Source organism: Salminus brasiliensis, chromosome 4 (genome assembly GCF_030463535.1).
Source record: "Salminus brasiliensis chromosome 4, fSalBra1.hap2, whole genome shotgun sequence".
Lineage (NCBI taxonomy): Eukaryota > Metazoa > Chordata > Actinopteri > Characiformes > Bryconidae > Salminus > Salminus brasiliensis.
In genome coordinates, this window is record NC_132881.1 from 406,092 (window position 1) to 432,433 (window position 26,342).

General features: G+C 48.5%; 2 protein-coding genes across 2 annotated transcripts in view; both read left to right on the forward strand.

The window, feature by feature from the left end:
* actn1 (actinin, alpha 1) overlaps positions 1-19,236 on the forward strand; it is a 35,309-nt gene extending 16,073 nt beyond the window's left edge. The window contains 21 exon segments of the mRNA XM_072677245.1: positions 279-363; positions 560-647; positions 844-922; positions 1,033-1,057; positions 1,060-1,113; positions 2,044-2,129; positions 6,616-6,708; positions 7,101-7,331; positions 8,102-8,249; positions 8,380-8,530; positions 8,833-8,941; positions 9,066-9,175; positions 9,249-9,435; positions 9,655-9,789; positions 10,247-10,336; positions 10,338-10,427; positions 11,290-11,436; positions 14,439-14,519; positions 15,158-15,223; positions 16,960-17,118; positions 17,831-19,236. Of these exon segments, the coding sequence (XP_072533346.1) occupies positions 279-363; positions 560-647; positions 844-922; positions 1,033-1,057; positions 1,060-1,113; positions 2,044-2,129; positions 6,616-6,708; positions 7,101-7,331; positions 8,102-8,249; positions 8,380-8,530; positions 8,833-8,941; positions 9,066-9,175; positions 9,249-9,435; positions 9,655-9,789; positions 10,247-10,336; positions 10,338-10,427; positions 11,290-11,436; positions 14,439-14,519; positions 15,158-15,223; positions 16,960-17,118; positions 17,831-17,989 (2,373 nt within the window). The 3' untranslated portion in view covers positions 17,990-19,236.
* A 984-nt stretch (positions 19,237-20,220) lies between these two features.
* On the forward strand, positions 20,221-25,012 carry cox16 (cytochrome c oxidase assembly factor COX16). Its single transcript, XM_072677243.1, has 4 exons — positions 20,221-20,416; positions 21,855-21,932; positions 24,050-24,115; positions 24,541-25,012. The coding sequence occupies exons 1-4, from the start codon at positions 20,354-20,356 to the stop codon at positions 24,652-24,654; spliced, it is 321 nt and encodes a 106-aa protein (XP_072533344.1). The 5' UTR covers positions 20,221-20,353; the 3' UTR covers positions 24,655-25,012.
* The last annotated feature ends 1,330 nt before the right edge of the window (positions 25,013-26,342 follow it).

Below are 26,342 nucleotides of genomic sequence, written 5' to 3' on the forward strand. Positions count from 1 at the left end.
GATTAGCCTGCTGGCACCTCCACTGCAGTGTGTGTTGGTGTGTGTGTGTGTTGGTCACTGTTAGTGTTTAGAAAAGTTTGTAAATCATCAGCTAGGATAAAAACGTGAGCCCCCCCACCAACGCGCGCACACACACACACACACACACACACACACACACACACACACACACACACACACACACACAGATATGGCCTTGCCAGATCAAACCAAATCAGATCTGTTAATCCAGTTTGTTTACCACTGTGTTGTTGTTGTTGTTGTTGTTTCTGTCAGAGATTGTTGACGGGAATGCTAAGATGACTCTGGGAATGATCTGGACCATCATCCTTCGCTTTGCCATCCAGGACATCTCAGTGGAAGGTAGACATTTCTCTCTGAACTCCAGTTCATTTGAGCTTGGTTCATTCATCTGAACTGATTCAGGTCTGTTCTGTTGAGTTCAAAGTGGTTCGGTTGATTTCAGTTACATATTAAATGAAGTTCTGTTTAATTTAGTTCAGTTTAATTGGTCTGGTTTAGTCCGGTTCCAGCGGTGCTGTTTTTGCTGTTTCTTCAGAAACCTCGGCTAAAGAGGGGCTCCTGCTGTGGTGCCAGAGGAAAACTGCGCCGTACAAGAACGTCAACATCCAGAACTTCCACATCAGGTGAGCTTCATACACTCAGTGTGTGTGTGTGTGTGTGTGTGTGTGTGTGTGTGTGTAATGTTGAAGGTGAACTTGAGCAGGGAATCCATGTGTGAACAGATGAAAACTGAGATGAGAGAGGGCTTTGATGTGGGCTGGGGGTGAACATTTTCTCTCTCTCTCTCTCTCTCTCTCTCTCTCATACACACACACACAGCTGGAAGGATGGGTTGGGGTTCTGCGCGCTCATCCACAGGCACCGTCCAGAACTCATCGATTACGGAAAACTGCGCAAGGTCAGCCAACCGAGCAGCACCACACGTTTACAGACGTTTAGCTGAGCACGGCTCTTTAAGAGCAGACGTTGTGACATCACAGAGTCTGAGTCTGACCTCCTCTCCTGCAGGATGACCCCATGACCAACCTCAACACGCGTTTGACGTGGCGGAGAAATACCTGGACATCCCCAAGATGCTGGACGCTGAGGGTAAGAGTCGGGGCAAATGAATCAAAGGAGCCAAAAGAGGAGAATTGGGGGACAGCAAATGAGTCAAGGGAGTCAAATGAGATGAATCAGGGCGGTTAGTAGAGAATCCACTCAAAGCAATTGATCCAGAGCAAATAAGTCTAGGGAGTAGATTCAAAGGAGTCGAATGAGATGAGCCAATAGAACCAGCAGCAAATCCACTCAAAGCAAATGAATCAGAGCAAATGAGTCAGAAGAGACCCAGTGAGGGCAGTAGAGAATCTCCTGAAAGCAGATGATTGACAGCAAATGAGGCAAAGAGTCAATTCAAGTGAATCAAAAGGGGTGAGCAGTGCGGCTAGTAGGGAATCAAATCAAAGCAGATGATTCAGAACAAATTAGTCAATTCAAGTCAGTCTAAAGAGTTGCCCCAGTGGGTCCGTAGAGGATTTACTAAAAGCAAATGAATCGGAGAAAAACTGTTGAGGGAGTCAGTTCAAGGGAGTTGATTTAAATGAGTCAGAGACAAGCCAGTCGGGACATGAGTGGAGGTCAGTGGAGGAATCTGTTCAAAACAGATGATTCGGGAGTGGAACTCGAACAAGCCAGTGGTGAGATGCAGAGAGGAGGACTGTTCAGAACGGAGTCTCTGTTATCCTCTCCTCTCCTCTCTCACAAACTGGGTTAGCTCAGGCCTATTTATAGTGCTGTCAGCGTCGCCCAGGTGTATAGGTGTGTGTGTGTGTGTGTGTGTGTGTGAGAGAGAGACTGTATAAGGTCCTATATCTGGGTTGATGATGGAATGGAGTATTCTTGCTGTTGTCTTAAAGTTCCTCACCCTTTAATCTCCCTTTATTTCAGCAGGGCCTGAACACAGGGGGCGCTCTCTCTCTCCCTCTCTCTCTGAGAGTTTAATTCAGTGTCATGTTGCCCCCCTCTCTCTCTCCACAGATATAGTCGGTACGGCTCGCCCGGATGAGAAGGCCATCATGACCTACGTCTCTAGTTTCTATCACGCCTTTTCGGGGGCGCAGAAGGTATCCCAGGATGCATCATTCACTCATTTACCTCCCCCCCCTACACCCCACAGTGCACCCCTGTACACTCTTTCTCTTCCTGACGCGCACCTTTCCTGCTGCTGTTTCCGGGTTTCCGTGGTTGCGGGACGTTGTTGTTTCTGTGGTCACTCTGTATCTCTCCACAGCGTGAAGCTTAACTCCTCCCACCAATGCATGGGTCACCCAGCCTGCTGACCAATGGGGAAACGATTACGGGGATCGTGTGTCTCCTGTTCAGAGAACAGAAGCAGCAGCTAGAGACGGTTCATTAAATGTAGCCGATCAGCCAGGACAACGCTGGGTGCCTGAAGCTTCGGCCGTTTACACTGGAGCTACAAGCTATCGCACCTAACAAGACGCTAATGTAGCCATCAAAAAGCTAATGTTGCTGACCGGAGTCTTAATGTGGATAACAAGCGGCTAGTGTAGCTAAACAAGCGGCTAGTGTAGGTAAACAAGCGGCTAGTGTAGCTAAGCAAGCGGCTAGTGTAGCTAAGCAAGCGGCTAGTGTAGCTAAACAAGCGGCTAGTGTAGCTAAGCAAGCGGCTAGTGTAGCTAAGCAAGCGGCTAGTGTAGCTAAACAAGCGGCTAGTGTAGCTAAGCAAGCGGCTAGTGTAGCTAAGCAAGCGGCTAGTGTAGCTAAACAAGCGGCTAGTGTAGCTAAACAAGCGGCTAGTGTAGCTAAGCAAGCGGCTAGTGTAGCTAAGCAAGCGGCTAGTGTAGCTAAACAAGCGGCTAGTGTAGCTAAGCAAGCGGCTAGTGTAGCTAAACAAGCGGCTAGTGTAGCTAACCGTAAGATAACGTGGCTAAACGGGAGACTAACATAGCTAACAGTAGGGTAATGTAGCTATTAAGAAGCTCATGTTGCTAAAGGTTTCTAAATGTAGACAAACAACAAGACGCTAATGTGGCTAACACTGTGAGTGCAGCTAACCGCTGTTGCTACTTTTTAAAAGCCGAGCAGTAAGTAGAAGAATGTAGCAGGGATGTACAGAAGGGGTTCTATAAGGGTTCTTTAGTAAAGACCCTTTTAAAAGGGTTCTGTATAGCACCAGAAATGGTTCACTATTGGGTTCCTTGCCTTTTAGTGCTACATAGATCGGGGCTGGCGTGAGGGTGAGGGATCAGTATTTCAGTGCTGGTCGTTTGGAGCCCTTCAGGGTGAGGCAGGCAGTTAGCATGCAGGAGTTAGCTTTGTGCTAATGACTAATTACATACTCCTTCATTTTGTGTTGGCTACGTTAGCATTGTAGCTGCGGTGCTAAACCACAGAGACACACTTCAGACTCCAGACCTGAGCTGCTGATTGATCTGCAGCTTCTCTTTGATGAGCAGCAGATTCTGTGTGTGTGTGTGTGTGTGTGTGTGTGTGCTGTGAGCCGTAAGAGGAGAAACCTGCTGACTTTAAACAGCAGTAATTACACAGCACTCAGTCAGCATCCCCCACGTCCTCATACCCCCTTCTGTTCCTCCACTGTCTCCATCCCTGCTCCCCCTCCCTCTCCTCCATCCTTCTCCTCTCCTCCATCCTTCTCCTCTCCTCTCCTCTCCTCTCCTCCATCCTTCTCCTTTCCTCCATCCTTCTCCTCCATCCTTCTCCTTTCCTTAACCCTTCTCCTCTCCTCTCCCCTCCTCCATCCTTCTCCTCTCCTCTCCTCCCCTCCATCCTTCTCTTCTCCTCTCCTCCCCTCCATCCTTCTCCTCTCCTCCATCCTTCTTGTCTCCTCTGCTGTGGTTCTCCTCTGTATGTGTGTGGTGATATGAAGAATGGAGGTCTGTGTAGGTTGCTGTTTGAAGCTCTGAGCAGGAACACACTCTTGCCCGTCCTCGTTTCCGTTCTGATTGCTCCTTTGCTTTCTTCTGGATCTCTGCGGTCTTTTCCTCTGAGTGGTTGTCTCTCTCTCTCTCTCTCTCTCTCTCTCTCTCTCTGCTCCCTCTGTTTTTCCCGGGCAGATATCGTTAGTACGTTGCGTTCCGATGAGAAGGCCATCATGACCTATGTGTCGTGTTACTACCACGCTTTCTCAGGCAAACAGAAGGTGAGACCCAAACATTCCCGCACTGTTCCTCTGATCACGCCTGCAGGCGGCTCTCGCAAGAAAGTTCTGCAGGAAGCTTAATGTTTATATGGGAGTATTACTGACCGCTAATATCGCTAAATACATCAGCGCATGTTCTGCTGTGATGTCAGAACGTATCCAGATACATGTTCCACCTTAAACGCTGCAGCGGTCACACTCTGGCGCCTGGCGGTCATTCAGGTTTATAGGTTTAACTGCTGCACCATTTCAGGTGGAATGGACCTTCTGAACCTTCTCATGTGAACGTGCTCAGCCATGGTGGAGTAGAACTAACTGGTGGAGTATGAGGTTCCATTAGCTGTTAGCTACATTAGCCTCGCAGACAGCTAATGTATCGGGGGTGGGGGGGGTGTTTGGGGCAGGGTTCGATGATTGTCTGAAGTCTTTAAAGCTGCACGACAGCGATTCACTCCTCCAGAGTTCATTCAGAGGCTCAGACTGACTCAGAGTCAGTTCATTCTTCTGCACTGAGAGAACGGTTCATTTAGAGTTTCCTGCAGGGTGTGTGTGTGTGTGTGTGTGTGTGTGTGTGTGTGTGTAGTACAGGATCAGACAGGGATGACTCTTGCTGAATCATCATGTCCATCTGGCTTCCCTCAGGCTGCGTGTGTGTGTGTGTGTGTGTGTGTGTGTGTGTGTGTGTGTGTGTGTGTGTGTGTGTGAGTCATGCCCCTGATAAACATTCCCAGCATGCTCGGAGTGTGCTCATGGAAGCCGTTAGATCCTGTCCTGCCCTTATAAGGACCTGTTAGTGTGTCGCTAAGCTCAGGGAGCACTGCGCAATTAGCTGCGGCTAAAGTAGCGTGCACAAACAAGCGCACGCACACACACACACACACACACACACTGCTCTGGGCATTTATATAATGTATAAATGCTGCTTGACCTTTGATCACACCCTTCGATTAACCGATGTCACTGATGTTAAGACTGGGGTCAGGAGGTCAGACTGTGTGTCCCGTCTGGTCATGTTGGCGTTGGGCCAATCTCTTTTTTCTCTTTTTTCCACTCTTGCTGTGTGTGTGCGTGTGTGTGTGTGTGTGTGTCGAGTGAGTGTGTGTGTGAGAGAGAGAGACACCTCTCTGCACTCTACAGCTGGGTGTGAAAGTGCAGGAGCAGTTCACCTAAACATCACATTTTCAACCAGCAGGAAATAATTTGTGTCTGAACGTTGCTCCTGCAGTTGTACACTAGAGCTACGAGGCTAACCTTGCTAACACACGCTAGAAGTCAGTAGTCACCCAGATCGTATGGGGTAAAGGCATGCTCATGTTTTCTCTGAACCTGCTCAGACCACATCAGGCTCTTCCTTAAGGTGGCGTAAGCTTGTGGATGTGTCTACAGCGCAGTGTGAAGCCACACAGACAGGGCTCGATTATGTCTACAGTTCAGTCAGACTGCACACTAAACCACATCCACAAGTCTGCGCCACCTTAAAAGTGCTCCGAGTGGGGTGAGAGGAGTGTGTGGGCATGTATTTACCAAAAAGATTTGGCTGACCAGTGACTTGTAGTGTTTGTTAGCAGTGTTAGCCATGTAGCCCCAGTTAAAACTGGACACTGAACACGTCTTGGCTGGTCGAGTTGGGAAACGCTCCGCTTTCTCCACATTTCACACACAATTTACAAAAATCATAACATTACAAATGTGACATAAATGTCCTCTGTGCCACATTTAATATTTCTAATATCAATACTATTCTAATACTGTTCTAATATCATTAATATCCAGTATGAAGCTCTAATATCATTAATATCCAGTATGAAGTTCTAATAGCATTAATATCCAGTATGAAGCTCTAATAACATTAATATCCAGTATGAAGTTCTAATATCATTAATTTCCAGTATGAGTTCTGATAACATTAATATCCAGTATGAAGCTCTAATAACATTAATATCCAGTATGAAGTTCTAATAGCATTAATATCCAGTATGAAGTTCTAATATCATTAATTTCCAGTATGAAGTTCTGATAACATTAATATCCAGTATGAAGCTCTAATAACATTAATATCCAGTATGAAGCTCTAATAACATTAATATCCAGTATGAAGTTCTAATAGCATTAATATCCAGTATGAAGTTCTAATATCATTAATTTCCAGTATGAAGTTCTGATAACATTAATATCCAGTATGAAGCTCTAATAACATTAATATCCAGTATGAAGCTGAAGCTCTAATAGCATTAATATCCAGTATGAAGCTTTAATGATCTGTTATGAGTGGATTATGATATTGTGGATGTCATTATTGAATAATAGTAGCTGTAGAAGTGAGAGGGTCTTTTATCTCACTGACCACATCGCCGTGGCAGTGCCGTTTGTTGCCGTGGCAACGGATGCTGTTGCCGAGATTCACTCTGTGCCTTCACTTCTTCCAGGCAGAGACGGCAGCCAATCGGATCTGCAAGGTGCTGGCTGTCAATCAGGAGAACGAGCAGCTGATGGAGGACTATGAGAAACTGGCCAGCGATGTGAGCATTCCTCCTCCTCATCCCTCCATACCTCCATCCATCCCTCCATCCTTCCCTCCATCCTGCCCTGTTCCTGCCCCACACCTCCCCTGCTCACACAGTGCAGCTCACACCACCTCTACACACACGTCACGATATTCACTCATCTGTGCATATCTGAGATCTGAGCTATTAGTAATTTGAGTTACAGACCAGTGGGATTGAATACACAGTAACTCTCTCTCTCTCTCTCTCTCTCTCTCATCCATTACCCATCTATCCATCCATCCGTCTGTCCATGCGTTTACCTGTTTATCCGTCCCTCCACCCGTCTGTCCACTTTCCTCCTGATCTGCCTCATCCTCCGTAACTTGTGGCCCTCTCCCTCCTTCTGTGTCTCTATCTCTCTGCAGCTTTTGGAGTGGATTAGGAGAACCATCCCGTGGTTGGAGAACCGTGTTCCTGAGAGCACCATGCAGGCCATGCAGCAGAAGCTGGAGGATTTCCGGGATTACCGCCGGCAGCACAAACCGCCCAAAGTTCAGGAGAAGTGCCAGCTGGAGATCAACTTCAACACCCTGCAGACCAAACTGCGCCTCAGCAACCGGCCCGCCTTCATGCCCTCCGAGGGCAAGATGGTGTCGGTGAGGAGGCTTTCACACACTCTCTCACACACACTCTCTAACGTTCGTAGATAAATCCTGGTCTGCAGTGGAGGAAGGCGTCGCAGACCCCCAGTCCTCCACAGGCAGCACTAAACCACTGTTTTGGTTCATTTGAGTAGATCCATGGTTCTTGGAGTCTGGTCTGGGGTTGAGGTATAGGCAGGGGGTCCACATCCACATAAATCAATATGAACTTTGACTGGAGCCAGAAGAAAGACCCCAGGTTGTTGCTATGGGGTTGCTAGATGGTTGCTGTGGTATCCCAGGTGGATGGTATAAATCTGCGGAGGTCTATGGAATTTTCCTCCCACGCAGGAGGGGCATCCCTACCTGCAGAACTTTACCTGACCTCTGTTAGCGGCCAAAACAACCAGCAGATGTCCAGGCTTGGTCTGAAACTGATGACGGACCGGGATCTCTACGGGCTGTAGGAAACCGCTCTGAGAGCTCAGCATCAAACTACATTGCAGGTGGCAGTAGTCGAGGTCCGAGCACTGTGCACCATTGTGGAGCCAATGGATTACAGTGGGAAGTGCTTTTGGCCCGGGCTTGTTTATAATAGCCGTGGAGTCTCGAGATTGTTGGAACTAATGAATTCCCTCCAAATGCTTTAAAATCATGACCAGATCAGTTTTCACCTTTTTCACTAATCACAAGTGTTCATGCCTATGATTTGTGTGTGTGTGTGTGTGTGTGTGTGTGTGTGTGTGTGTGTGTGTGTGTGTGTGTGTGCGTGTGCGTGTGCGTAGGACATCTCTAATGCATGGGGGTCGCTGGAGGGAGCAGAAAAAGGCTATGAGGAATGGCTGCTGAACGAAATCCGCAGACTAGAGAGACTCGATCACCTGGCTGAGAAATTCCGCCAGAAAGCAGCTATTCATGAGGCCTGGACTGAGGGTAACCACACACACACACACACACACACACACACACACACACACACACACACTACCGCACAGTCCTCCAGGTGAAGGCTCTGCAGACCAAACTGTATCAGGTGCTGAGTTGTGTTTGTCGCCCTCTGCAGGTAAGGAGGCGATGCTGACGCAGAAGGATTACGAGACGGCGTCTCTGTCGGAGATTAAAGCTCTGTTGAAGAAACACGAGGCCTTTGAGAGCGACCTCGCTGCCCACCAGGACCGAGTGGAGCAAATCGCAGCCATCGCACAGGAGCTCAAGTGTGTTTACTCCCCCCAGCTTTACACCAAAACACTCCCACCATAAATAACCTCAGATATTAGCGTTTACATTATCTCCAATTATTTTATATCATTACTGTTCTAAATATTACATTTACCATATTCCAAAACTCCTCGGGTCACTGTTTACACCCTGAATACTCTCAGATACTTCCAAACTTTAAGTGCACCCTCTGAATGCGCCTCAAACGTTACCCTGCAAATACTTGTTGGCCAGTATCTGTATAAATACTGCTCTGTGCTTCTTGGTCTAAACCCGCCCCCCCCCCACCCTTCTGCAGTGAGTTGGAATATTATGACTCGCCCAGTGTGAACGCACGCTGCCAGAAGATCTGTGACCAGTGGGACGCTCTCGGAGCTCTGACCCAGAAACGCAGCGAGGCCTTACAGGTAACCCCGCACCTTCGCACGGAGGACGCTGGGACAGGGTGTGAGGGGGAAACGGACTTCCTTTTGTGTGCGTGTGTGTGTGTGATCTGTGTGTGATCTGTGTGTATTCTCCGTCTGTCCTCAGAGAACAGAGAAGCTGCTGGAGACGATTGACCAGCTGTATTTGGAATTCGCCAAAAGGGCGGCGCCCTTCAACAACTGGATGGAGTCCATCCATCATCCTGCCCTAAAAATTAAAGGAAGGTGTTCAATATAATAACACACAGGTGTGTGTGTGTGTGTGTGTGTGTGTGTGTGTGTGTGTGTGACAGGGTTTGAGCACGGCTCATGAGCAGTTTAAAGCCACGCTCCCGGAGGCAGATAAGGAGAGGCAGGCCATCCTGGGGATCCACAACGAGATTGCTAAGATTGTACAAACGTACCACGTTAACATGGCCGGGACCAACCCGTACACCACCATCAACCCCACTGAGATCAACGCCAAGTGGGATAAGGTCAGTCCTGCCCCCTGCTGGAGAGACACAGCACTTCACAATCACAGTCTTTTACCTTCTGGACCTGGATTTGCGCCTCCAGCAGATCCTCAACATTAAGGTGCTGAGATCAGCAGCCTGAGAAACTGGGTCAGGACTTCCCTAGAATTGTCTTCTAGTTTCCGAGCCCTGATTACACACACTAACTGTTTCTGCTGTGTTTTGTGTGTGTGTGTGTAGGTGAGGCAGCTGGTTCCTCAGAGAGATCAGGCTCTAATAGAGGAACACGCGCGGCAGCAGAACAACGAACGGCTGCGCCGGCAGTTCGCTAACCAGGCCAACGTTATCGGACCATGGATCCAGACCAAGATGGAGGTCAGAACCCAACGCCCACTCTCTTCTGCTTTCTCTCTGCGTGTTCTAATTACAACGTATGGCCAAACGTATGTGGTCACCCCTCCAAATTGCTAAGTACAAGTGTTTCAGCCACTGCTGAAGCATAAAGTTGCGTAGTCTCTATAGACTAGAAGAGTGCAGCTTTTGCCAAAGGTCAGTTTGTGTAATGTCCACCCTGCTAGAGCTGTCTAGTCAACCACAAGTGCTGTTATTGTGGAATGGAAGGGTCTAATGGAGGCAGCAGTTCTAATGTTATCGTGAATCCCTACAGACACCCTACACCATCTGTTACAGACTGTTAGTTCCATCCTATAGATGTGTTGGTCAGCTGTCCACTTTTGACCATTGTGTTTGTGTTATTTCTGTAGCCTATGTGTTATTAGGAAAGCTCACTGTGTGTGTGTGTGTGTGTGTGTGTGTGTGTGTGTGTGTGTAGGAGATCGGCCGTATCTCCATTGAAATGCATGGCACTCTGGAGGATCAGCTGACCCACCTGCGGCAGTACGAGAAGAGCATTGTTAACTACAAAACCAAAAATAGACCAGCTGGAAGGAGACCACCAGCAGATCCAGGAGGCGCTAATATTCGACAATAAACACACCAACTACACCATGGAGGTACACACACACAGCTCTCAGCATACACCACACAGCCCAACTACACCCTGGAGATTTATTTACAGCCCCTACGCTTCCTGTAGTGTATTACAGTCTGTCAGAATGAGCGTGTGGATCATATGAACATTATAGAGCACTATAGAGCGCCCCCTACGCTTCCTGAAGTGTATTACAGTCTGTCAGAATGAGCGTGTGGATCATATGAACATTATAGAGCATTATAGAGCGCCCCCTACGCTTCTGTAGTGTATTACAGTCTGTCAGAATGAGAGTGTGGATCATATGAACATTATAGAGCATTATAGAGCGCCCCCTACGCTTCCTGTAGTGTATTACAGTCTGTCAGAATGAGCGTGTGGATCATATGAGCATTATAGAGTATTATAGAGCGCCCCCTACGCTTCCTGTAGTGTATTACAGTCTGTCAGAATGAGCGTGTGGATCATATGAACATTATAGAGTATTATAGAGCGCCCCCTACGCTTCCTGTAGTGTATTACAGTCTGTCAGAATGAGCGTGTGGATCATATGAACATTATAGAGTATTATAGAGCGCCCCCCTACGCCTCCTGTAGTGTATTACAGTCTGTCAGAATGAGCGTGTGGATCATATGAACATTATAGAGTATTATAGAGCGCCCCCCTACGCCTCCTGTAGTGTATTACAGTCTGTCAGAATGAGCGTGTGGATCATATGATCATTATAGAGTATTATAGAGCGCCCCCTACGCCTCCTGTAGTGTATTACAGTCTGTCAGAATGAGCCTGTGGATCATATGAACATTATAGAGTGCCCCCTACGCTTCCTGTAGTGTATTACAGCCTGTGTATTTTTAGCACACTTTTCTCTTGTGTGTTTCAGCATATCCGTGTGGGCTGGGAGCAGCTCCTGACCACCATCGCCCGAACCATCAACGAGATCGAGAACCAGATCCTCACCCGAGACGCCAAGGGCATCAGCCAAGAGCAGCTCAACGAGTTCAGAGCTTCATTTAACCACTTCGACCGGGTCAGTCACACAACACACACACACACACACACACACACACACATTGCACCCTTAGCAGGTTACAACCACAGTTGTGTGTGTGTGTGTGTGTGTGGTACAGTATAATGAATGTTGTTTTGTGATCTCAGGCCGCGCTGGTCAGAACAGCTGGGTAAGGAAACACACAGGTTGCAAGAACACACACACTAACAGGACCCCATTCTCCCACGCTGCTTCAGCGGCAGCTGGAAAGGAGGCGTGTCTGACTTTGCATGTGTCAGAGGAGACGTGTGCTGTGTTGGGGACAGTGCTAGGGGTGGGGGGGGTTCACATGATCAGGGATTGGGTAATTGACCTTCCAAACCTGACTGGGGTAAAAGTCCAGATAATTCAGATATTTATAATATATGAGAGGACCTCTTATCTGCTGACCGGCACAGCTGTGGGGCGAGCCGTAAGCGTGCTGAGGGACGCTCCATTTATTCCAATGAAACTATGACTCAGAAATATTAAAAGCATGCACAGTTACAGCACGGATGCGTCCTAGCTGGCGATTGACTGCAACATGTACGGGTTAACGTTGCTCGTTTCTGCAGTAACATGTCGGGATGAAGTGGAAAGTCCGCTGCTCTTGGTTTGGAATGATGGTAAGAGGAGTGATAACTGTGGATTAACGCCTGCTGGGTGAGCAATGCTGCTGTGTGGCATGTACAGTCTAACTGTATGTGTACAAATACAGATGTCTTATTGCTGGATGAAAGCTCAGTAATGGCAGAGACTCAACACACACACACACACTCACACACACAGATGGTTTTAAAGTATGCTGTTTACAGCATCTTGAGTGACTGTGACAGAAAGTCCTTATTTAGGCAGATTGCAGGCAGATTAATATAAACATCCTCCATCACACACACACACACACACACACACACACACACACACACTGCTGAGAGTGTACTTCCTGCAGATAGTGGTGGTCCTGTTGAGCTGTGCTTCTGAAGTTTAAACATCACATGAGGAGTTTAATACAGTTTCTCCGGTTCAGGGAGTTGATGCTGATACATTTACATGCTGATAGTCAATCGATCACTGATTGATCCGATTCCTGCGATAATCAATTCAACTCCTTTACAAACGTGTCACTAATCTAATGCTGAGAAACTCATGAAACCAGACCTCTCAGAAGCAACGGTCTGATTAAACACTCTGAACCTGGATTCTGCGCCACTTTTAATGATCTGATCTCTTTCTAAATAAGCGCCGTGTGCATTCACCTGCTGAGCAGTGCACCACAGCGCGGCACTTTAACGGACAGTCCTCAGAACCGGCTCGACCAAGTACTCCTGTACGGCTCCAAATCTCACACTGCCTCATTTCTCTGTCCTGGAAACTCCTCCTGCTCTGACTCCATTTCCACTCCAAAAGATCAGTTCCATCTTTCTTTATAGGATTTCCTGAAATCCGATCTAGTGCTTAAATAATCGGATAACTTCTGAAATCCAATAGCGCTGGGATTACTGGTGTGTACTTAAACACACTCACTGTTTTAGCTCTGGCCTGTATAGAGTCAGGACGCTCCACTAGCCCTGGTATGCAGGAGATGTGGGTTCTATCAGGCTGTGGTTCAGAGGTCCGTTAGAGCCGTTGGAACAGTGGGCTAGTCAAATCCCACACTCCTATTTAACTGGAATGTTTGCTGTGTGGCACTTTTGTAACATAGGTGTGTGTGTGTGTGTGTGTGTGGAACTGATCTAAACATTGATGAGATTTCACTGTAGATGTTCCAGTATGTTTTGTGTTATGAAGGATGTGGTTGAACCTAACACCAGACACAACCCACTGGCTGCCGTCACGCTATATTAACACTTGATGTAGTTAACCAGCACAGTTAATCACTCATTTGGCACAGTTAGCAACTTTATAGCACAGTTAACCCCAATGTGACACAGTCACCCATCATTTAACACTGTTACACTGTTACACGCAGCACAGTCAAACACATCACAGTGCAGTTGCACGGTACACAGGTACAGTCCAGTTACCATAATACAGCACAGTTCACAGTTAACCACATCATAGCAGGGTCCAGCACAGCACAGTTCAGAGATATAAAAGCACAGTTTTCTTACATCACAGTTAACCATATTGCAGCACATTCAGGCACAGCATAGCACAGTTACTCACAGATGCAGCAGAGTGATAATTAAATCTGTTCTCACACAGCACAGTTAGTTACATCATATGTGTGCAGACAACAAGGTCTACCACAGCACAGGGAAACAGGGTCACAGTGCAGCTCTCACTGCATCCAGAAACACACGCATTCAAACACACACAGCCGAGCACAGTGTGACCTCAGAAACACACACAGCCGAGCACAGTGTGACCTCAGAAACACACACACAGCCGAGCACAGTGTGACCTCAGAAACACACACAGCCGAGCACAGTGTGACCTCAGAAACACACACAGCCGAGCACAGTGTGACCTCAGAAACACACACAGCCGAGCACAGTGTGACCTCAGAAACACACACAGCCGAGCACAGTGTGACCTCAGAAACACACACAGCCGAGCACAGTGTGACCTCAGAAACACACACAGCCGAGCACAAGTGTGACCTCAGAAACACACACAGCCGAGCACAGTGTGACCTCAGAAACACACACAGCCGAGCACAGTGTGACCTCAGAAACACACACAGCCGAGCACAGTGTGTGACCTCAGAAACACACACAGCCGAGCACAGTGTGACCTCAGAAACACACACAGCCGAGCACAGTGTGACCTCAGAAACACACACAGCCGAGCACAGTGTGACCTCACATGCTAACGTTTGTGCACTTTGTCTTTTCTTGTTTGTCTCCAAAATGCATGGACCCACCACCACCAACACCACCTGTCCACCCCGTTTCCCCTGCCACCCCCCCACCCCTACCCCACTACCCCCACCCTCATTAACGCATGCCCACCAAACCCACCTGTGCCATGTGCGTGTGCTGCATGACCTCTGACCCCAGGACCACTCGGGCACTCTGGGCGCTGAGGAGTTTAAAGCGTGCCTCATCAGCCTGGGCTTCGATATCGGCAACGACGCTCAGGTACACACACACACACACACACACCAAGGATCCATGGCATTAAACCAGCCGTCTCTTCTTGTTCTCCTACACTCTCTCTGTCTCTCTCTGTCTCTCTCTCTCTCTCTCTCTCTCTGTCTCTGTCTCTCTGTCTCTCTCTCTCTCTCTGTCTCTCTCTCTCTCTCTCTCTCTCTCTCTGTCTCTCTCTCTCTCTCTCTCTCTCTCTCTCTTTCTCTCTCTCTCTCTCTCTCTCTGTCTCTCTCTCTCTCTCTCTCTCTCTCTCTCTCTTCTCTCTCTCTCTCTCTCTCTCTGTCTCCTCTCTCCTCTCTCTCTCTCTCTCTCTCTCTGTCTCTCTCTCTCTCTCTCTCTCTCTCTCTCTTTCTCTCTCTCTCTCTCTCTCTCTGTCTCTCTCTCTCTCTCTCTCTCTCTCTGTCTCTCTCTCTCTCTCCTCTCTCTCTCTGTCTCTCTGTCCCCTCTCTTCTCCTCTCTCTCTCTCTCTCTCTCTCTCTTTCTCTCTCTCTCTGTGTAAACGCCTCCTCAATCTTTCGCTTGTTTCAAAAATCTGACACTTCTTTTCCCCACCCTTCCTCCTCATCTTCCTCCTCCTCTTCTCCTCCTCCTCCCTCCGCCTCTGTTTGTCCCTCGCGGGCTTCCTGTAGAAGAGATCTGGCTTGATGGATGGTGAAGATTTCCGCACCTGCCTGATCTCCATGGGTTATAATATGGTAAAGCAGAGAGTCATAATCTGGTAATGATAAACAATAATAATAACATTAATAACACTGTGGTCTGTAAACACTACTGTACCCCTCGTCTGTACGGCGGTAGGGTGTTCAGTAGTGACCCCAAATGTAGCCTATCAGCCACAGGCATGTTCGGTGTCTGTCTGCCCTCGGGCTACACAATATGGACAAAAGTATTGGGACACCTATTAATCCAGGTGTCTGATTTAGTGTCATTCAGCCACAGCTGTATAAACTCCAGCCTCTAGCTCATCAGTGAAAGAACGGGAGGTTCTGAAGAGCTCACTGAGCTCCAGCGTGGTTCTGTATGTAATAGGAGACACCGCTGCACCAACAACAACAAGTCAGCTGGTGAAATCTCCTCCCTCCTAGATCTTCCTCCATCAGCTGTGAGTGGTGTTATTATTGAACAGTGGAAGAGTTTAGGAGGAACAGCTCACAGGGAGCAGCTCAGACCACGTAAAGCTACAGAGCGGGGTCAGGGCCGAGTGCTGAGCTCAGAGCAGAGTGCAGAAAAGCCTCCAACTGACTCAGTAACTGCAGCAGAGCTCCAGACCTGCTGCTGCTGGTAGAGCTGCAGAGAGGGAGCGGCTCCTTATTTATAATGCTGATGGGTTTAGAACATAAAAGCCCCTGTAGGTGGAATGTGTAGGTGTCCCAATACTTTTGTCCGAATTGTGCATGAGGCTAATGTAGCTATGGGGTGATTGGCATGGTGCCCCTCTTCCTCAAAGCGTGTGGAGGTGTTCAGTGATCTCTAATAGACTTGATTATGTGGTGTCTGACCCTGTAGGACTCAGTTATCTAAGAACATGGGCTGAATGCTAGAGAACGCTAGCATGACGAGAAGCAGCCAATGCAAAGTCTGATGTTTGGCATCAGGTCAGGCTTGGTTGGTCACTGTGGTCTTGCTGGTTGCCAGCTTGGTCATGTTTGTTATGTAGTTGGTCAGGTTGGTCACTGCAGTCGTTGAGGTCAGCCAGGATAGTCATATAGATCATTGTATTTATTTTATTACGGTTTTATTAATTATTTATTTATTTCATTTGATTAAGGGTTTAGCTGGTAAACCAGCTTGGTCATGGTGGTCATACTGGTACACCAGTTTAACCATAAAATGACCAGCATGACCAAGCTGGCCGATTACTGAGCCATCAAACAAGAACACGCCCCAAAGCTGGTCAGAAGCTGAGGTTAACCCAGTTTAGGGTTTACCAGCAAAGGGTGGGATATTGCCTGGATTATCAGCTTTTCAGCCCCTCTGACTATCAAACACCAGCTTAGACCATCTGAAACCAGTTGGCAGTAAAAGCTGGTCCTGGCTGGACGGTTAGCAGGGCAGTGTTTGCTACTGTCAGTCTGTGGAATAAGGTCCACTGTGGTCACCACATCACACTTCAGTCCGTGTTCTAGATAACAGAGTCGCAGCGTGTCAGAAACCGAGTCTAATGAAGTCTGTTGGAGGTTAGTGAGCACCTCCACGAGCTGAGAGCAGAGTGTGTGATGGGGAGATTAGCCCTGTTAGCCCCGTTAGCCCTGTTAGCCTTGTAGCTCCAGAGTAAAGCTACAGACCCTGCGGACACTGAACTCGTCCCGACTGGCTGACTGAGCTCCTGAGGGAGAGGGTGTCTCTGTAACCGCAGCGACAGTGCTGTGTACTGGTTGTCATGGTGAGTGTAACCTTGGTGATGTCTAAGACACGCTGGTCTGTTCCGCAGGGCGAAGCGGAGTTTGCTCGGATTATGAGCATCGTGGATCCCAACAGGCTCGGGGTCGTGACCTTCCAGGCGTTCATCGACTTCATGTCTCGTGAAACCGCCGACACGGACACTGCTGACCAGGTCATGGCCTCCTTCAAAGTGCTCGCCGGAGACAAGGTACTGAAAACTCTCCGTCTGTCTGCCTGTCTGTCTGCCTGTCTGCCTAGCTTTCTGTCTGTCTGCCTATCTGTCTGTCTGCCTAGCTTTCTGTCTGTCTGTTCGCCTATCTGTCTGTCTGCCTAGCCTTCTGTCTGTCTGTTCGCCTATCTGTCTGTCTGCCTGCCTATCTCTGTTTGCCTAACTTTCTGTCTGTCTGTCTGCCTAGCTTTCTGCCTGTCTGTCTGTCTGTCTGCCTGCCTATCTCTGTTTGCCTAGATTTCTGTCTGTCTGTCTGCCTGCCTATCTGTCTGTCTGTCTGTCTGCCTATCTGTCTGTCTGCCTAGCTTTCTGCCTGTCTGTCTGTCTGTCTGCCTGCCTATCTCTGTTTGCCTAGATTTCTGTCTGTCTGTCTGCCTGCCTATCTGTCTGTCTGTCTGTCTGCCTATCTGTCTGTCTGCCTAGCTTTTTGTCTGTCTGCCTGTCTGTCTGCCTAGCTTTCTGTCTGTCTGCCTAGCTTTCTGTCTGTCTGCCTAGCTATCTGTCTGTCTTTTAGTCTGTCTACCCATCTTTCTGTGTATGTGTCTGCATATCCTCTGTTCTGCCTGCTCCTGTTGGCTGATGCTGTTTGTGGGGTTTAAATGTGTACAGAATTGTTTCCATGGTAACCGCTGTGCGATTGTGATTGATTGATTGATTGGTTTGTTTGTTTGTTTGTTTCCCCCCCGTTCAGAATTACATCCTGGCAGATGAGCTGAGGCGTGAGCTTCCCCCGGACCAGGCGGACTACTGCATCAGCCGCATGGCGCCGTACACCGGCCCCGACGCCATCCCGGGAGCGCTTGACTACATGTCCTTCTCCACTGCCCTGTATGGAGAGAGTGACCTCTGAACCCCGACCTCTGACCCCTGGGTCAGCCTGCCTTCTCCTGATCCTGATCTCTCTCTCTTACACACACACACACACACACACATACACACACACACACACACACATAGCCTCTGCTCTGCAGCTGCCGAGCCGAAGTGACCCGCCTGCACTGATCTAAGACTAGTGGTAACCATGGCAACAGAAATGCCAAGTTCAACCATGTTGACTAATGAGTGTCCAGTTTATTGGAAACACCTAACTTGTAGTTATGTTCACTGCTTCTGTCTTAGCCTGTCTGCAGCCCCCCTCCACCCCCAGTCCCCCCAGTTCGGCACCACCCACCAATGTGACAGGACCACCCCGACCACGTTCAGAGTGTGGTGGTGGTCTTTGTGTCACTCAGACGCACCCCTTAGGCCACTTTATCAGAAATCCCTCTCTTCTAGCACCACCTAGCTGGAGTACCTTTACAGACTGTCAGCCAGTGCTTCTGTCCACAGAGCTTCTGACCACTCCTGTCTAGATACTTTTGGCTGGTGGGCCCGCTCTCAGTCTGGCAGTGATGCTGGTGTGTGTGTGTGTGTGTGGGTGTGTGGGTGTGTTTCCAATATATTGGCCACTCACAGACCGGTATGTCTGTGCAGGGTCACTTATCAACTTGCAGCATATTCGACTAGATGACAACAGCAGCAGCAGCCGCCCCGACAGAGCACTGGAGAGGTTGCCATGGTTACGGCCCCTGGCCTCCGTAAGGCAGGCTGGTCGATTGGGCCTCAGCAGGCCGAGCAGCTCCTACCAGCTCCTACCAGCTCCTACCAGCATGGCTCAAAGACGCTCGACCCATTTTTTTTGTACGCTCCTCTTTCCCCTCTCCTTGCTGAGTGTGAGTGTGAGTGTGAGTGTGAGTGTGAGTGTGAGTGTGAGTGTGAGTGTGTGTGTGTGTGTGTGTGTGTGTGTGTGTGAGTGAGTGTGTGTGTCCTATACCGACTTCTTGCTCTGTCCGTTTTCTTGCTTCTGCAGCACCTGAAAAGCTTCCTCAGCTTTTATACACGGAGAGAGAGAGAGTGTAAAAGGTAGAGAGAGATAGAGAGAGAGAAAGGGAGAGAGAGTCTCTTCTGTTTTTACTTCATATGTTTTGTTTTTTTCTCTTCATAAGAAATAAAAGTTAACATATTTTATTATACAGAACAAAAAAAGGTATTTTTCTTCACCTGGTTAAAAAAATGTCAAAAAAGTAAGAAAAAAATAAATAAAGGAAGAAAATTGCAGCTGCTGTGGTTGATTGACTCCGTTCTTGCTGTGGAGGCGCCTGACGAGGACGGCAGAGGAGGCGCGGAGAGGCGGAGCTTAAAGAGCACCGGATTAGAAACGGCCCAGTTTAGGTCATTCCCTCGACCCAGAGCTGGGGGTGCACTGACCCTGCGTCACTGGGTCTGCGAGTAACCCATCAGACCTGGTCAGAAGAGTTCTGCTGATACACAGTGCGGTCACTCTGACCCAGGCCTGACCCACAGCTACTCCCCTCTCCACTCCTCCTCCAGCGCCTGTGTGAGCGCATGAACCATGAACACCCACAATTCACTTCTACTCCGGCCTCTCCTGATTCCTTACACCCAACACTGAGATATGCAAATGAGCTCTGTTCTGATTGGCTGCACTGCATCGTGCTTCAATCAGACAGCAGTCTGGGCTGAAACACTCATACAAATTTAATTTTAAAACATAAAAGTGTCAGTGGGTGGAGCTAAACTTTCCTCGCTTGAATGGGTGGAGTTAAACTGCTATAAGGCTAAATGGGAGGGGCTAAATTGCTGTAGGTTGAATGGGTGGAGCTAAACTGCTATATGTTAAAGTGATGTGGGTGGGGCTTAACTCATAAAGGCTAAACGGGAGGGGCTAAAGTGCTGTATACTGAGTGGGTGGGGCTAAAGTGCTGTATACTGAGTGGGTGGGGCTAAAGTGCTGTATGTTGAGTGGGTGGGGCTAAAGTGCTGTAGTTCAGTCATATATACTGTATCTGTCTTATGTGATGCTCCTGGAGAGTTGATTGACAGCTCTAAAATATAAACCCCCTCAAACCCACCAAACATTAAAACATTAAACAACCGTCTGGACAGGGTCTAAAGAGGAACCTGAGGGAGGTGTTGTCGGAACAGAGGTAAGCTGCAATGTCACAGAGCTACAGTAGATGGCGCTAATGCTCTATGAACATGATGGAGGGCGGCGGAACCATCGTCCCTCCTGTTGTAGCAGCACGGACCGGATAGCGGGTTGCGCGCGCGCTGACATTGGCGGTGCTCGTGCGCTAAAAGCTGAATATTAGACTGAATCATATTTCTATTGTGAATGAGATCATGAGCGCGTGAGGGGGCAGGAGGGGGCAGGATGTGGCAGCAGCTCCGCAGGGTGCAGAGGAGCAGGAGCGCGCGCTACGGGCTGCCGATGCTGGTGAGACAATCCAGAGTCCCAGAGAGAGAGACAGGGGGAGAGAGAGAGAGACAGGGGGAGAGGGAGAGACAGGGGGAGAGAGAGAGAGAGAGAGAGACAGGGGGAGAGAGAGAGACAGGGGGAGAGAGAGAGGGAGAGGGAGAGAGACAGAGAGAGACAGGGGGGGAGAGGGAGAGAGAGACAGGGGGGGAGAGGGAGAGAGAGACAGGGGGAGAGAGAGAGAGACAGGGGGAGAGAGAGAGAGACAGGGGGAGAGGGAGAGAGACAGAGAGAGAGACAGGGGGAGAGAGAGAGAGACAGAGGGAGAGGGAGAGACAGGGGGAGAGAGAGAGACAGGGGGAGAGGGAGAGAGACAGGGGGAGAGACAGGGAGACAGGGGGAGAGAGAGAGACAGGGGGAGAGAGAGAGAGAGACAGGGGGAGAGACAGAGGGAGAGGGGGAGAGACAGAGAGAGAGACAGGGGGAGAGACAGAGAGAGAGACAGGGGGAGAGAGAGAGACAGGGGGAGAGACAGAGGGAGAGGGAGAGAGACAGAGAGAGAGACAGGGGGAGAGAGACAGAGAGAGAGACAGGGGGAGAGAGAGAGACAGGGGGAGAGAGAGAGACAGGGGGGGGGAGAGAGAGAGACAGGGGGGGAGAGAGAGAGACAGGGGGAGAGACAGAGGGAGAGGGAGAGAGACAGAGAGAGAGACAGGGGGAGAGAGAGAGACGGGGGGGAGAGAGAGAGAGAGACAGGGGGAGAGAGAGAGACAGGGAGACAGGGGGAGAGAGAGAGAGAGACAGGGGGAGAGAGAGAGACAGGGAGACAGGGGGAGAGAGAGACAGGGGAAGAGAGAGAGACAGGTGATGAAGATGATGAAGGTGAAAAATGGACAAGTGTAAGAATCTGAGACACTTTGAAGAACCAGACTGTGATGTTCTAGATAATGACTGGGTCAGAACATCTCCAGAACATCAGGCAGGTCATGTGGGGTGTTCCCTCCCGGTATGCAGTGGTCAGAACCTACCAAAAGTTCTCCAAGGAAGGTCAAGCTTGGGTCATGGGCACCTAAGGCTCAGTGATGCTGATGGAGGCTCCGCCCACCTCACACCTTACAGGACTGAAGGGTCTGCTGCTGCTGACAGTCCTGGTGCCGGACACCACAGCAGCACCCCTCCAGAGCTCTAGCGGAGTCCCTGCTCCGACTGGGGATCCACACAGTATTAGGCGGGTGGTTTTAATGTTCTGGCTGATTGCTGTGTGTGTGTGTGTGTGTGTGTGTGTGTGTGTGTGTGTGTGTGTGTGTGTGTGTGTGTGTGTGTGTGAATATATAGAACATGGAATAGCTGTAAGACTCTATAAGGTACTTTTAGGAAACTGTTCCCAGGTCAGTGAGAGTGACCCCTCAGTGGTGTGGTGATGGCTGCTGACCCGGTTCTGTGTGATGTTTGATTGTAGCTGCTGATCGTGGGCGGTTCCTTTGGACTCAGAGAGTTCACACAGATTCGATACGACGCTCAGAAGATCAAGAAAAAGGTAAACACACACACACACACACACACACACACACACACACACACACATACAGAGTTCAGCTGCTCTGTCTGGACACAGCGAGGTGTGTGTGAACAGTAAGGTCATCACAGTGCTGACAGTAATACACACAGACAGGAAGTAGATCAGTCAAGCTGGATGGTGATCAATATTAAACATTTATAATATATATATGAATATTTATTATGAAGTAGTCCTTTAAAAGAACAGTTCACTGAACGCAGATTTACACTACTGTTTAACCCTTTAAACCATCAGACAGTTGCTAGGAAACAAGTGTTTATTGGACCTTCTGACCCGATCATTAATAAAAGAAATGAAATAACAAGGTGCATATGTAATTGTATCATATGTAATTGTATCATATGTAATTGTATCGTATGTAATTGTATCGTATGTAATTGTATCATATTTGATACAGGGGCTTATTGTTGCTCACAGCACAGATATGTAGAACTCTGAACTGTGAAACCCCTCATACTGTTACTCTCTATGTTGGCTTTGAAATCTAATAAATCTGTATGTATTTTTCTGGTGCATGTAGTGCATTAATAATCCACCGTTTATTATTGTTAACTTATATATGATTGTTATTATTTATAAATATCATTTAAAAATATTATTATCTAAGATAATGAGTTACCTCATTGTTGTATACCTGGCTTTAAGTGCTAAGACGTTGGGGGTTTTGCCAGCTCTGAAGAGTCGGGTGTGAAACTCCATGGTGAGATTTAGTGACTGTTAAAGGTTCTGCTCAGGTCTCAGAATTAACTGCGCTTTTGTCTCCCTCTGGTGGCTGTTATCGGTGCTGCAGCCCGGCTCTATTACAGGCAGTGCATTTCCACAACGACCTCAACTAATATTTTTATGCCTCAGAAACAAATTCAGACAGTTTTTAGTCAATGAAGTGACCCCGGAGGTCTAGTGCTAAGCTAGAGCTGAACTGAAGACCACCTGTGTTGATTCCAAGACCACATCCAACACTGAAAAAGCAGTCTGGGCTAAAACACTGCTTACAACTTCAGCATGAGTGGGTGGAGCTGAACTGCTGTAGGCTGAGTGGGTGGGACTACACTGCTGTAGGCTGATTGTAGGCCCGGGGACTGTGTGGGTCCGGGGGACTGTGTGGGCAGGGGGTGGGGACAAGGACAGGGAGTGACTACTGTAGGTATTGAACCATGTTCACCTGCTTGATCACAGGATTCAGGTCCTGTGATGTTGGTCCAGTCTAATTCCCTGTAGCAGGTGGTCAGTGTAGGTAGGTGTGGTTACCCTGGTCAGTGTTTCCTCGCTCTCTGGCGGGAACTGTGTAGCTGTGTGTTCCCGTCGGCAGTCTGGGTTTCTCAGCTGCTCCTTCACCTCAGTGTAAATATTTAAGCCAGGAAGAGCACGGCCTCCTCTTCATCAAATTTTTACTCTCAGTCTCTTCTAGGTATTATGTAATAAAGAGGTTTGACTGGCTGGTCACTGAGGGTCCGGCCGTGAGGTCAGTGCTGCGTCTCGAGCGCTCGGGAGAGTAACTTCAGCTCTGAACCAGAGGTTTAAGATGGTACAGTCAGCTGCTGTCTAAGTGAGGGTGTTGTCGTGGTGATGTGTGTTCTCTGGATGAGGGTGTTGTCATGGTGATGCGTGCTGTCTGGATGAGTGCCAGATGGCAAGACTTCTCTTAGTACACATGGGGATAGTGTGTGTGTGTGTGTGTGTGTGTGTGTGTGTGTGTGTGTGTGTGTGTGTGTGTGGAGATAGCAGTGATGTGACCTATTTAAACCTCTGTGTTTCTTCCCCCCCCCATAGACATGGACTCTAACATGCAGTGTGTGTGTGTGTGTGTGTGTGTGTGTGTGTGTGTGTGTGTGTGTGTGTGTGTGTAGACTTTCCTTTGTACACAGTCAGTCACTGGCTAAACACAGATTTCAGCCACCTGCTGGCAGAATGTGTGTTTGAGTGTATTTCACCCTTAACTGCCTCCCATAGAGATGTACATCCCATAATGTATACCCCGCCCCCTCTCTGATGTGTTTACTTCAGTTTTTAGATGTTTTTGACTTTTTTAAGTGTGTGTGTGTGTGTGTGTGTGTGTGTGTGTGTGTGTGTTGCAGTTGGATCCTGCGCTGGAGGCCAGACTGAACAATCAGAAACCTGTTGTTCTGGAGGAGGAGTATGAGGTAAAGAGAGAGAGACAGAGAGACAGAGAGAGACTCCCACTTCCACAGATCTGTATGACTGTAGGGCCGTGTGGGACCCTCCCACTGCTGCTGGGTCATAGTGTGATGGAGGCTCTAGATAGTGGAGAGCAGTAGTGGGGTCCTAGATATTGTGGAATTGGGTGTTAAGTGTGTGCTAGATAGTGGGAGGTGGTGTATAGAGACCTTAATAGGGGTCATGGGGGTGGGGTTCCTAGATAGTAGGGGGGTCATGGGGGCGGATAGTGGGGGGGGGGGGGGGGGTGGGGGGGTTTGGAGTGATGTTATTTCAGACCGTGGAGAACTCTCTCTTTAATGGCTGATCAGAACAACAGTGTGTTATTGAGTGTGTGTGTGTGTGTGTGCGCGTGTGTGTGTGTGTGATGGCCTGTTCTGTGTTTCTGCAGAAGCTGAAGGAGTTGGATCTGGACAGCTGGAGGAACATCCGGGGGCCGAGGCCGTGGGAGGACTCCAAGGAGTTTCAGGATCAGCAGCGAGAGCGCATCAGTAAAGGGCAGTGAGGAGACTGACCACCCGGACCGCCCACTCAGCTCAGACTGAGAGGAGGCCTGCTCAGATGAGTGGGGCTGTGAAGAGGCCGTATCGCGCAGCACTGAGCTGTCCTGCCTGTTTGTGTAATAGATGAGCTGGAAGTGGGGAAACCCTCCACAGCTGCTTCCTCGCTTTTTGCCGTCCCAAAAACCACCTGCAGCGCTTTAGCCACGCCCCCTCACACTAAAGCGATGAGGAGTGTTTCGGCCGGGGCGGACAGAACATTGGAAAATGGTCCTGTAGAAATGAATCCTGACTGGCTGTGGTTCGTGAATCATCCTAAAGCATCATTATGATGAATCTCATTAAACCCTCATTAAACCCTCATTAACAGCCTTTACTGGTTACACTGTTTCTTCTCCTCTTGATCTGGGGGTCAAAGGTTGCCATAGTAACAGTAAAACATAAGTGCAATTGTTGACCAGTTCTGTTCTTTAGGAAGTGATTCACTGACTCGTTCAGCTCCAGTTGATTCAGTTATTCTGCTCTGATTAAAAAACTGTTTAGTCTCATCGTCACATCCATCTACCCCCTAATGAAGATCTGGAGGAGCTCTGAGAGACGGGCTGAGAAACTGTAGTAGAGTATAGAGGGGTATGGATGGGGGGAGTTGGGGATGAAGAGGTGGGGTGTTGATCAATCATCCAACATCCTGACCTCAGGATGACCTCAAGCTCTTCTGCTGATTGCAATCAAATCCTCACAGCAATGCTCCTCCAGGAACTAGTAGAAAGTCTTTATCCCTGGACAGTAGAGATAGTTACTCCAACAAAAGCAGGAGAAACAATGAATGAACAGGTGTCCCAATACTTTTGTCAATATATTGTGTAGTGTGTGTGTGTTGCATGACAATGCAGCCAGATGAGCAAAACTTGTGTTTTAAAGATCTAATCTGCAAAACTAAGCTGCATTATGGACACACACACACACACACACACCCCTCAGAGTAAAAGGACACAGGTCAGGTTAGGATTTATGTTCTGTTGGATTTTTAAAGCACTGATTATTTTAGTTCGTTTTTTCGCTTTTTCTTTTTTAAATGTATGTGAACAGTGATGTGCAAAAGTTTGGACACCCTGCATGGTGAGCACTGAGTACCCCCCCCTGCAGTGAATGCACCTGTATGGCAGGTGTTTCTGATAAAGTGGCCAGTGAGTGCATCTATATAGCAGGTATTTCTCATAAAATGGCCGGTGAGTGCGTCTATATAATTATTACTATCAGCTCAGACTGAGGCGGGTGTGTGTGAGAGATGTGTGTGTGAGCATGCGTATGCATGCAAATAAGTGTGTGTGTGTGTGTGTGTTTGGTGAAAGGACATCACTAACTGCTGCTGATGCGACAGGAAAATCACACATGAAGTTTTCACACACTCTCACACACCCCTTCCGGCGCTTTAATTCTTCAGTAAAGGAAGCGTGCAGTAAATATTGAATTTGATTTGGTCTTTTCTCGGCGCAGCAGCATGAATATTTCATACCCTTTTTTTCATTTTTTGTGATTTGCAATGAAAAATTAACACACACGTGTCGGAGATGCCCCAACCAGTGTGTTCTCTGTTTTCTCTCTCTCTCTCTCACACACACACACACACACAATGTTTTTATTATCATACTGTATGTATTAAACATAAATAAGTATCTATATATAAAAATAT

What these genes read in the sequence shown, in the direction of transcription:
- cox16 (XM_072677243.1), top strand. Translation starts at nt 20,354, where the DNA reads ATGTGGCAGCAGCTCCGCAGGGTGCAGAGGAGCAGGAGCGCGCGCTAC. An exon ending in GCTACGGGCTGCCGATGCTG is followed by an intron (nt 20,417 to 21,854) that starts GTGAGACAATCC and finishes GTTTGATTGTAG; the next exon opens with CTGCTGATCGTGGGCGGTTC. An exon ending in TTCTGGAGGAGGAGTATGAG is followed by an intron (nt 24,116 to 24,540) that starts GTAAAGAGAGAG and finishes GTGTTTCTGCAG; the next exon opens with AAGCTGAAGGAGTTGGATCT.